The following is a 13,001-nucleotide window of genomic DNA, read 5'->3' as shown; positions in this document are numbered from 1 at the left end:
ATTGCTCACAATGCAGTCTCCTTTACATTGGAGAAGCCAAAATTCAGATGAGGTGACCACTTTGCAGAGTCCAACTGTCCATTCAATCCACAAGTGTGACTTTCAGTCAACTGTCACATTTACTCTCCATCCTGCTCTGACCTATTTCTTTAGCTTCCTGAATTCTTCAAGCAGCTCAATGCAAATTCAATAACATAATTTCAGATTTTGACCACATACACTACATCCTTTCAGACTCAAATTGAATCCAACAATTTCAGGTAATGATTTTGGCTATGCCCATTTACAGCTCTTCTGGACCAATCATTTATTTTTTTTTTCAAAATTCATCTAATTATCACCCATTTTGCCTTGAACCACCATATCTCTGGTCATTTAATCTCTAATGCAAACCAACCCACAAGACATCCTTTTCTCTCCTCCCCACTTTCTCCACCTCTTAAAAGCTATTTTTAATCTCCAAATCCTTCCACTTCTAATGAACGGCCATTAAGCTTTGTTCCTCTGTCCACAGCTACCAAGTAACCTTCTGTGTATTTCTCATGTTTTGTTTTTATTTTTTTTGCAGTTCAAGTGAATGCATTTTTTCCAAAGTTTTGTTGCTCTGCAGTGACAATATACAATTATTATACAAAACAGAAAATTAAAAAAGATTTTCAATTACACAAATATATTGTTTAGTCTGCTATTTTAACCAACCTAAAATATAAATGTCAACAATATATTTGGTCTTAACTTCGGATATAGATATATATTACTTGAATTGCTGAATAGGAGAATTCTTTTCTAAGGAAATGCCATCAGTCTGAAAGGTAAACTGCATTCTTCTCCACAGATGCTGCCTGACCTGCTATGTATTCCCAGTATTTAGATATTTTATAAATTTTAGAATTCCTTGGAGATTTATTCATTTCTTTATCCAGAGAACCACAGTCCAGTATTAAATTCACTTCCAAAATAGAGTTCACAGTAACAACACCCTGATACAATAGTTGGGTATAACTCATTTCACCAATGCAAAGGGTGTGATTTAATACAGGAATATTTATCCTAATACCAAAAAGAACAGTTTCTCATAGCTTTATGACCTCATGCTATTCTTTGCCCATTCTGTTTGCACTGTGTCCCCTTTTGACAGTTTACAATAAACAATAAAAATGATCCTGCTTGTGTACCTTGTGCTGTTTGTCAGGTGTTGCTATGATCACTGCATCTGCAAACTTCTCCCGTGCTGCAGCTCCCCTCCAATCTTCCAGTAAAAAGAGATTTTACAAAAATTATTGATGAAAATCAGATCTGATTAACCTTTGTCATTAAAGAATAGCTTTACCTGAATTTGCTCACATTTTGATCCACAACAGGTTTTATATTTTATCCAAAAACTATTTTTTTTGCTTGATCTTTTGAAGGATACATTTAGAAAGACAATTATTACTCTCAAGTAGCCATTCCTTAGATACAAAGCTACAGGTTACAACTGTGGTGGCATTAATTCCATGCTCAATTCGGTCTTCACCCACAAATACACATTCCAGTAGAAGGAATTGGATACTGTTCAGCATCAGATTCTGGCTGTTTCACAGCATCCTGGGGTTCCGTAATTATCTTTAATTCCCCCTCAAGATCAATTAACTCGTTGTAGGCAGAACCCCAAATTAAATGAGGTTTTTCCTTATTTCTGTCAGTCTGTTACTCATAGTCTTATTCAACAATGTGGTAAGTCACCTGACTCAAGTCTGGAGCTTCTTCTTGGAATATATTTTTGCTGGAGGTGGGTGTTATTTAAAATGATGTGAAAGACTTCTGAAAATGTTGAAATCATTTCTTAAATGGCATTATATGAGCTAATATTTGATTTGTTTTTAAAAAAAAATCACCAACAGGATGGTGATCATGGCATGTCTCTGTCACCAGTGCCCATACACCTATGCTGGAGCAGACAGAAATGCAAGATATGACTGACACTCCTTTCTCACATCAACATCAATCTACCAGTGGAACTTCAAAGTTAGAGCTGAAAGAGGCAGCAATGACTGCAAAGGTAGGGTGGGATGGATAAACAACATTGGAATCTTTCTCGTGTAAAGTTTGCTCACTACTAACATGATTTTCTGATGAAAGTAATGAGAACATCTCCAAACAACCAAGAGACAAATAGAAATCATTTCTTGAAGGGCAGAACAATAACATAGAATCAAGGAATGGTTACAGCACAGGAGGAGGCCATTTGGCCCACTGTGTCAAACGCCTGCTCTTGACAAGGGCAGTTCAGTAGTTCCACTTACTTGTCCCTTCTACAAATCCTTGTAAATTATTCCTCTCAATACATAGTTATCTAACTCCCCTTGAAAGACACATTGGAATCTCCCTCCACCATATCTGCAGAAAGTAAATTCCAAACTCCAAACACACTGCACAAGTAACACACAAAAAGCTGGAGGAACTCAGCAAGTCAGGCACCATCTATGCACGGAAATGGAGAGTCGACATTTTGATCAAGACCCTTCACCTGTACTGAAAGATAGAGGGGAGATAGCCAGCATAAAGAAAGGTGGAAGGAATGGTTGGAGCAAGAGCTAGCAGGGAGTAGGTGGATTCAGGTGAGGAGGGGTGCTAGAGAGATGGGGGAGGGGAGAGTGGGAATAGCGCCAGAAGCTGTGAGGTGATAGGTGGATGTGACAAACTGTTGCCTCCATAGATGCTGCCTGACCTGCTAAGTTCCTCCTGCATTTTGTGTGTTGCTCCAGATTCCAGCATCTGCAGTCTCTTCTGTCCCCACACTGCGTAAGTAGGTTTGTCCTTGCATCATTGTTAATTCTGCTCCCCTTTATTTTATACCTCCAGTCTCAACCGTTCCACCAAAGACAACAGCTCTCACTATACATTCTGTCCAGGACCCTCATCATTTTACACACTTCAATCAAATCTGCTCTTAGCCTCTTCTTGTCTAAAGAATACAGTCCCAGCCTCTCAAACTATCTTTGTCACTATTGTGCCTCATCTCAGGACCCATTCTTGTAAATCTTTTCTGGATCCTCTCTAATGCCTTTATCTCCTTCCAGGTAAAAATCATCACAATACTCCAAATGAAGCTGGACCAACATTTTACAAAGGTTCACCATTACTTCCCTGCTTTTATACTCAGTGTCTCTATTGATAAAGCCCAGAACTATATATGCCTACTCATTCTTCCTAAATGCATCACTTCATATTTCTCCACAGTAAACTCTATCCAAACAGTCTATCCACCTGTAATATATCCTGCTGCAATTTATCACTATTTTCTTCTTGACTGCCGTCATCTGCAAATTTAAAAATTTCACCTCCAAGTCCACATTGTTAATATAGATCAAAATAAAAAATGGCTCCAACACAACCTCAGGCAATACCATTATTCACCTTTCTCGAGTCCATGCTATTAATGCACCTCTTATGCCACGTGCTTCGATTTTGCTGATGTCACGCAGCACCTCATCAAAAGCCTTTTGGAAGTCACATATGCACATCAACTGCATTACCCCATATTTCATTAAGAAAATCATATCAAATTGGTTAACCATAATGTGCCCTTGACAAATCTGTGCTGGCTTGCCTTAGTTAATCCATTTTCCTCCTGCTGGTGATTAATCCCATCTGGATCAATGTTTTTAAAAAGCTTTCCCACTGCTGACATTAAACTGACTGGCCTGCACTTGCTGGACTTATCCTTACTCCCTTTTTTGAACAACAGAGTAACATCCCCCACTCTCCAATCCTCTGGCATCACCCCCATATCAAAATACTCCACAGAGCAAGGTCCACTCTGATCCGAAGAAAATGTCCTTCACATGACTGTGATTGAACTAGAGAATGTGCTAAGATTTACCAACACGTTCCCTGGAATAGAATATTTCAAATGAGTAGAAACTGGATAGGCTGTGTTCATTTTCTTTGGAACGAGAAGGTGGGGCGGGGGGGTGGGGGTGAGGGGGTGGCTGAACCTGACTGAGGTATACAAAATCATGAGGGGCATTGGTAGGTTAGATAGAGGGAAAAAATTCTCATTAGCAGAGCTGTCTCTATCTAGAGATCATGTATTTAAGTAGGCGATTCAGAGGAGATTTAAGGAGAATTTTTTTCACCCAGAGTGGTTGAAATCTGGAACACAATGTCGGAGGGATGGATGGAGGCAGGTACTCTCACAACATTTCAGTTGTTTTTCAATGAGCACTTGAAATATCATGGCATAGGAGGTTACAGGCCAAGTGCCTGTGTTACATACCAGCAACAAAAGAAACACACCAAGACATGTATAAGTGTTAGAGACTATTTTATTAATAACTACTTGTGATAATAAGAAAAATAAAAGTAAAAATGTTAGAATGTTAGAAATAAAAATGTTAGATCTTAAGCATTAACCCCAAAAACTAAACTCGAAGTGTGTGTGTGGCAAATTCCCAAACTCCAAGTCCAGGAATAGTTCTCAAAGTTCAGCTTAGCATGCCATAAGGTAAAACGTGAGCAAAGGCTTCTGCAAAACCATCGTTGACAGAAGAGGAGATGTAGAGAGAAAATAGAGAGTAATTACAAATTCCAAATGTTCCACGATGGAACCCATACGACACCTCAATCACTGATGATCTCCATTCCTTTGTTCCGAAGTATCTGCCACCCCAAAAAGGCGTCCGAGACATGGCTGTCCACACAAATATCTGTTTCCTTCTACAGGTTAACGACAGTGGACTCCACTGGATTATTCCAAAAATCCATACGTGGATTGTAGTGACAGACACAGTTATTGTTTTTAATCCATCGATACAGAGACCAGAAGGCAGGGTGTCTCTCTCCCTCTCTCTCTTCCCTGACTGCTCCAAAAACGTCATCACGTCCTTATCTCCTGTTGTTGTCGTAATCATGCCACACACACACACACTCTACTGTGCTATGTCTTAAAGGGACATTCACCAATAGTAACCTAATTCATAACACCTGAAAATGGGATTGGAATAGATAAGTACTTGAAGGCCAGCATGAATACAGGGGTCTAAGGGCCGTTTCTATGCAGTATGGCTCATGACCCCATGACTAAGAGTGGGAGAGGAAAGCTGCAGAAATTCTGAATTATGTTGACATGAACAATATCAAGAAGTTCTTTGACTCTCTTAAGTTAATCTCTAAGCCTTTCAAATTTGGTACAGCTGAAGTCAGGAGAAGCACAGGGGCAAGGAAGAGGTAAAAAAAATGATGACACAGGAGACTGCAGATACTGTAATCTGGTGAAAAAACAAGCTGTTGGAGGAAGGATGATGGATAAGTGGAGCCAGGTGAGGGAGGGGAAGGAGTGGAGAAGGGAGACAAAGGCTGGGGTGATAGGTGGAAACAGACAAATAAAAAAAAGGGCAGAGGAAGCCAGGTGGGGGAGGGGAGAGTGAATGTAGAGACAGAAGCTGGAGAGAGATGTGGAGGCACAAGAGGTGCAAATGCTGGATGTGGAACCAGATAAGAGAGGGTTGATGGGCAGCTGGAACTAGATGGGGGAAGGGGATGCGAGCCTTTATGGGAAAAGTGTGTGAGTGATCGGTGGAGGGAACCAGCTGGGGGAGGGGGACAAAACTGTGTGTGGGGTCTAGAGGTAAGGGGGATAAAAGGTGGGAGGATCTAAGTGGATCAGCAGGTGAGAAAAGGGGGAAAACACAGAGGGCAAGGGTTACCTGAAATTGGAAAATTCAATGTTCATACCACTGGGTTGTAGCCTACCCAGGCAGAATATGAAATGTTGTTCCTCAAGTTTACATCTGACCTCACCTGGCAGTGGAGAAGGCCAATGACAAACAGGTCAGTGTGAGAATAGGAAAAGGAGTTTAAATGGCATGTAACTGGGAGTTCACGATGGCCATTGCAGACAGAGCGCAGGTGCTCTGCGAACCAGTCGCCAAGTCTACACTTGGTCTTGTTAATGCAGAGCAGGACACATCAAGAGCACCAAATGCAGTCACCAAGGTTGGAAGGACTGTTTAGGTCCGTGGATAGTGGTGAGGGAGTTGGCGTAGGAACAAGTGTTGCACCTCCTGCAGTTGCAAGGAAATGTGCAAGGGGCCAAGGAGGTGTGGGTGGGGATTGATGAGTGGACCAGGGAGTCAAGGAGAGAGTGGTCCTGTGGAAGGATGATCTCTGGCAAGACACCCACCCAGGAAAGAGTCCCAGTAGAACTTCAAGCTGGTGTCTCACAGCATCTTGAACAGTACTAGGGCAAATGAAGCAGTAACAGAAGACTTCAACAATGTCACTATTATGGGGCTGTACAAAAATAAAGGCAACAGGAGAAACTACATAGCTGTTTTCCTCTTCTGTGGAACATAGAAAATACTAATTCCCAACCCACCAAACAGACTTATTGCAAACATATCTTAAGACGAATCTTCCAGAATGCACTGTGGTTGTAGACCAGATTGGAGCACCACAGACATGCTTCTATCCCCCAAAGCACTAGACCTGAAGAATCATCATCATAGAATATAGAACAGTACAGTGCAGGAACAGGCCCTTCGGCCCACAATGTCTGTGTCAATAAACTAATCCCAGTTGCTTGTAATTGGTCTATATTCCTCCATTCCCTTGGTCTAAATCTCTCAATTTCAGTAAGGCAGAGGTCTTGTTCCAACCTGAACTTCACTAAAATGCCTCTGCGCCAGCCACCACCATTCATGACAACCTAGTTCAAGAATCCGGGCAGCACAATCTCTAAGGATGGTTTCCCAGACAATGTGATTGCCTCAAGAATCAGAAAAAAAACAGCCAGACCATCAGTCAACTCCAGACAAAAGTCTTTAACCAATGCAACATCTGTTTCTCCACCTAAATAAAGATTTGAAATGCAACCTTTCTCCTTTATGGCTCAGAAACATGGACCCTCTACAGACTGCTCATTGAACAGCTTGAACAGTTTCACTGTTTCCTCCACTCACTAATGAGCATTTACTGGCAGGTCAGAATGATCAACACCGAGGCCATTAAGCATGCAAACAAACTAGAATTGAAGAAATATTGCTGAAACCACACCTTAAGTGGATCAAATATGTCATGGGAATGTCATGAGACCACTGCCTTTCAAAACTGATCCTGTCTAGAGAGCTGAGGCAGGCAGAAGAAAGAGAGGCCATCCATACAAAATCAATATAAACAGCCAACTTCAGTGGCTAGCAATTGCGAAAAACATAAAAGACAAGAAACTGAGTCCATATGAAAGATACCGCAAGGATGTGAGAATCAATGTCATGACTACAAACCTGTTATACTTGCAATGCAAGTGACTTTGTGCATCAGGCTTTGTATGTCAGAGTCTCATGTGTAACCACATGATATTTACAACAATGTCATCATTATCATCAGTGACAGAACAGCAAGAAGAATTGTTGGGAGGAAGGGAATTGATAGAAAAAAAAAGGTCTTTTTACCCTCCTTTTTCAGATAGCAATCTTCTGGTTACAGCATTCTCACTACTATGATCCTGTGCTTTTCTTATTATTATTGGTAATACTGTGGCTGACAGATAAAGAAACCAGTTGGTCCAACAGGTCCTGACTGTTTATCTTATTCTCCAGACAAACTATATGTCAAACACTCAATGGAAGTCATTATTTCTAATTTGGAATTAACTTAATTGTGATGCAAATCTGTTTCTTTCTCCATAAATATCGCCTGACCTTCTGACTATATTTAACATTTCTAGTTTTTATATCGAATTTTATTTTTATACTTTTAGAGTTTAATACACTGAATAAATATCGACAGCCATATCATCTTGAAAGTGGCTCAGTAAAGCAACTCACCATCAAAGACATTACAATCTGCTACTGAGTACTTCCTCTGCAAATTCCGTCTGGCAACTTGGCGGCAGTCTGCGACTCCCACAACCTGAAGCACAAGTAATATAATAACAAATTAGTCCAGATAAAAACAGGGAAATGCTGGTGCAATAAGTGTTAGAGATAACATAACTGCAATAGAAATACAGCCCAGGACAAATATATTCTGGTACAAAGCAAAAATTAACTGAACACTGAAAAGAAACTCCATGGGTGAATAAATAGATAAGCAGAAAAGTCATGGCAAGGAACGAAACATACCTGAACTACAACTGACAGCATGTCAAAGAAAAATATGAAATGACTAAGGAAGAGTATAGTTGCCATAGAGGGAGTCCAGCGAAGGTTCACCAGAATGATTTCTTGGATGGCAGGACTGTATACAGGCCATCCCCCAGATTATGAATACCCAACATATGGTGTAAACAAGCTCCTGTAATATTATTAAATTCAAAAGTCTGACAAATGTACATATATTCATTCCTACAAATCGCAGAACTAGTTTCCTCTTTCTCTCCACTTTTAGTATTTGTTTTTTTTTTAAAATCATTCTAATGTGCTTTTGATGCCACTCATTACAATACTGTGGAGATGTGGTTACCGTATCAAGTGATTTTTGTTTATTTTCCAACTTACGGACAAAATCGACTTCATTACCTGGGGATGGCCTGTCATTCAAGACAACTAAAGATTGCCTAATGCAGTAGAAGAAAAAAATAACTGAACCCCAACTGTAAGGAAAAGTGTGGAAAAAAAACCAAGGCGTATACAGATACACACTCAATATCTTCACTTCTTTCTGGCTTGTAGGAGAAGAATGTGCTCAACCAAAGAATGCAGCACCACTTTGCATTCTGTACTACCTTGTGCAGTCTGAGAAGCCTGGAGCAGACGGTGCTTGTGATCATGGCTTCAACCACCATTTTAATATTTAGAAATTATGTAAGGTGCAAAACACAAGTTCAAGTGGTGGAGTAAAGAAAGCAGCACGGCACTACATTTGTTGGTGGTTGGGATTTATTTCAGCTTCCACTAACTTTGGCCAGACATGAGATCATTATACTTTTTCCAATACTGAAACAAGGTCATCTTGGTATTACCAAGCATTTATCTCCCTTGCCACCTTCTCCCATTACCAGGTCATTTTGACACTTTGTGATTTACTAGCTCCATACATTGCAGAACCTGTCTCTTCCACTTGGGCCTCGAGGCCCACATCAATGAAAGGGAGGCCCACTTCCAAGTCTGTACCAACACTGTTCTTGTTAGTACTGCCCATGCTGAAAATATTTTATTGTTGTTGGATTCAGTGGTCACTTCTCCTTTAAAGATGCAAGTTAATTTCAGCTTCGGATATTATTCACATCTATTTAATGTGTAATAATGGAAGAATATTACAATTTGTGCCTCCAAATCCTTGCACGAGTCGGCAAGACAAGAATCATTCACCAGCAGCACTGTGACAGATTGGTGCTGTTCTCCCAGACAATGCCATTTTAGCACCATTCCAGGCAAAACTGTTTCCAGATTTTTTTTGGGGGGGTGGGGGTTGGGGAAAGAAAAGAATTAGGAGAGCAAATCAGAGCCCATCAATAAAATACTTGAGAAACTATAAAGAATTCAGAAAAAAAACTTTACCGAGTTGCTAAGCTCCGACTATCATTGTAAGTAATTAAAGCAGACTAGTAGAACTACACTTAAAGAGAATCTAAGTAAGTACTCAAGGGAGAAGGGACTAGAGGGTTATACTGATAGTTAAATGGCTATGGTTGAGAGGAGATTTAAGTAGAGAATAAATACTGGAGTTGATTGGCTTATTTCTGTTTGAATCTGTGCAGCAGTATATTCTATGCAACACACTGAAAGCTTAAAATGCATTCACTAAATACAAAACATGTATATCATTTAAGCAAAAGTAAATTTCCAAGCATCAGTCCCAATGAGCACTGACTGGTAAAAGAATGCTTCTGTACCTTGGATCTTCACCTTCCTTCCAAGCTATATATATCTTGGGGGGGGGGGGGAAGGAGAGAGGGGGTACAGGGAGGAGGAGGAGGAGAGGGGGCAGAGGGAGGAGGAGAGTGGGGGGTGGGGGGGAGGAAGGGGTGGAGGAGGGAGGAGGAGAGTGGGGAAGGGAGGTAGGAGGAGGGGGGAAGGGGGTAGGGGAGGGGAGGAAGAAGGGGCAGGATGGAGGAGGAGGAGAGAGGGAGGAGGAGAGGGGGCGGAGGGAGGAAGAGGAGGTGAGTGGGGGGGAGGAAGGGGCGGAGAGGGAGGAGAGGGGAGGGAGGAGGGACATGAGGGGGGCAGAGGGAGGAGGAGAGGGGGAGGGTGAACATTGGCCTCCTAAAGAATGAGCCTTTGGTAGTAGTTAATAAACAGCAGAGGAGTTAAAACAGATATTTTTCATCAGTATTTATGGTAGAAGATATTAAAAACATTTGTGCAGGAAAATGGACAAGGAATGTCAGATGAGCCATGCTGCGATTGAATGGCAGAGCAGACTAGCGTGGTTGAATGGCCTACTCCCATTCCACTTTCTAGGCTCTTATTATCATATAGATGCCAACAAAGCCCTCATGATAGAATTAGTAGACACAGTTTCATTGTGGATTTGGAGCCAGTATAAGCACAAATGGCCAAATATCCTTCACCTGTGGTAATACTTTAATGATTGCTTTTACTATGGTTTCAGAATTTTCGGTATCAAAAATCTTTCCTCCATCCTGTTTGCACATGCCTGCACATCAAGTGAATAACGACAATTTACCCAACTCCCTGCTGTACATAACTTTTTGCATCTAGGAGAAAGCGAACTAATCCAGCATAAACATTTTAGATTCCATTCTCATGTTACATGCTAATTGCTAATCTTATCATGTGTACTAATTTCATTGAAACGCATCAATAAGTTTACCTTGAGGAAAAATAATATTCTTGTCAGTTTGTCAAAAAACTGCAGTCCAAATGTGGAAAACAGTTCACTGCTACCAAATAAACTCAAAGCATCAACTCCAAAGTCTGTATTTGTAAAATCTTGATCACTAATCTCTCACAAAATTATCATGGGACTTGAAAGAATAGATGATTTTTTTTGCTGAATGTCTAGAATCAGGGAGCATATAATTAACACGTCAGCCATTCTGAACTGAGATGAGACGAAATTTCGTCACCCAGAAGGCAGTGAATCTTGGAACCCTCTATCTAACGTGGCTGTGAAGGTTCAATCATTCAATATATTCAAGACAGAGACTGATAGATTTTTGGATATAAAGGGGATCATGGAATTAGTACTGGAAATGGCACAGAGATAAATGATCAACCATGACCTTACTGCACAGCAGAGCAGGCATGAGGAGCTGAATGGCCTATGCCTGCTTCTGTTTCTTATGTTCTTATAATGAGATAAAGGAGCAATAGGATGTGTGAAATCATTTTATGTTACACTCTAGGCAGCTGCCTTGTACTTCACCCAAAACACCCACCTTTATTTTACATAAACAATCAAATTAAGATAAAACAGAAATGAGATTAAAAACTAGATAAACTAGCAAAGTAAGCTTGATGCATCTAACATCTGACCCTAATATATGAACCAGGCCAGTGAACTGCACTGGGATATTCTCAGTTAACGCAAAGACAGGCATGTTTGAATTTACACTTCTGACAGAAAACATTGTATGAAAGTAAACATGACTGCACTCTTCCGTGAACATCTACAACAGCAAACAAGTGCTTAACTAAGTAGTAACTGAAAATCTTCCATTCTTTATTTACATTCTACTTGGGTTTGACTGAGGCACTGGATTCTTAAAGTGAAATATCCTGGGAAACAAGAATAAGGAAAATAAATACTTTTGAATTATGATTTAAAAAATAGGTTACAAATTTTTTTCAGGAGAGAAAAATAGTTGACTGACTTTCCATGCTTTGGACAACACAGATCTGTATTTCTTTACACCAACCTATACAGTCATTATTGCACTGCTGTTTGTAGGACTGTGCTGTGTGCAACTTTAACTGCCAAGTTAAACTAAACTGGCAATGAAATGCTTGGACTGCACTGATTTTGTAAAAAGTGCTATACGAATTAATTTGATAACTTTATTTTCTCATTTAATAATTAAATGAATACATCAGGATATAACAAAAATACACATAACATGCCTAAATACATAGAAAATTGATGTCCAGAAGTAAAGACAAACTGGTGTTGGCTGTATACAAGTAATAAATCTATCACATTACTTTTCTCCCAAAATAATTGAGATGTTAATCTTCTCAGTTGATATTCCTTTTCATTAGAGTGAAAACAACTGAAACAAAAATAAAAACTCGAGTGCTGTAAGAACATAGAACATTAGAGCACAGTACAGGCCCTTTGGCCCTCAATGTTGTGCTGACACTTTATCCTGCTCTAAGATCTATATTATCCTTCCCTCCCACATAGCCCTCCATTTTTCGATCATTCATGTGCCTATGTAAGAGTCTCTTAAATGTCCCTAATGTATCTGCCTCCACCACCTCTGCCAATGGTGCATTCCATGCACCCACCACTCTGTGCAAAAAATTTACTTCTGACATCCCCACCACACCTTCCTCCAATCACCTTAAAATTATGCCCCTTTGTATCAGCCATTTTACCCCTGGGAAAAAGTCTCTGACTGTCCACTCGATCTATGCCTCTCATCATCCTGTACACCTCTATCAAGTCACCTCTCATCCTCCTTCTCTCCAAAGGGAAAAGCCCTAGCTTGCTCAACCTATCCTCATAAGACATGCTCTCTAATCCAGGCAGTATCCTGGTAAATCTCCACTGCACCCTCTCTAAAGCTTCCACATTCTTCCTATAATGAGGCGACCAGAAGTGAACACAAAGTGTGGTCTAATCAGAGTTTTATAGAGCCGCAACATCACCTCGTGGCTCTTGAAGTCAATACCCCAACTAATGAAGGCCAACACACCATATGCCTTCTTAACAATCCTATCAACCTGCGTGGCAACCTTGAGGGATCTATAGACCTGGACCCCAAGATCACTCTGCCTCCTCACTGCTGAGAGTCCTGCCATTAACCTCGTATTCTGCCTTCAAATTCCATCTTCCAAGGTGTATCATTTCATACTTTTCCAGGTTGAACTCCATCTGCCACTTCTTAACCC

The 13,001-nt window shown here is 40.5% G+C and overlaps 1 protein-coding gene across 4 annotated transcripts in view; it reads right to left on the bottom strand.

Moving 5' to 3' along the window:
- zgc:154075 (uncharacterized protein LOC556929 homolog) overlaps positions 1 to 13,001 on the bottom strand; it is a 195,900-nt gene that overhangs the window by 129,281 nt on the left and 53,618 nt on the right. For all 4 annotated transcript variants that reach the window (XM_052039139.1, XM_052039138.1, XM_052039137.1 and 1 more), the window contains 2 exons: positions 7,809 to 7,893; positions 1,176 to 1,249 (listed from right to left, as the gene is read on the bottom strand). In XM_052039139.1, the coding sequence (XP_051895099.1) occupies positions 1,176 to 1,249; positions 7,809 to 7,893 (159 nt within the window). The remainder of the gene's footprint in view (positions 1 to 1,175; positions 1,250 to 7,808; positions 7,894 to 13,001) is intronic.

The sequence above is a fragment of the Pristis pectinata genome, chromosome 26 (genome assembly GCF_009764475.1).
Source record: "Pristis pectinata isolate sPriPec2 chromosome 26, sPriPec2.1.pri, whole genome shotgun sequence".
Lineage (NCBI taxonomy): Eukaryota > Metazoa > Chordata > Chondrichthyes > Rhinopristiformes > Pristidae > Pristis > Pristis pectinata.
The sequence above is the reverse complement of the archived record's forward strand: the minus strand, read 5'-3'. Positions and strand labels throughout refer to the sequence as shown.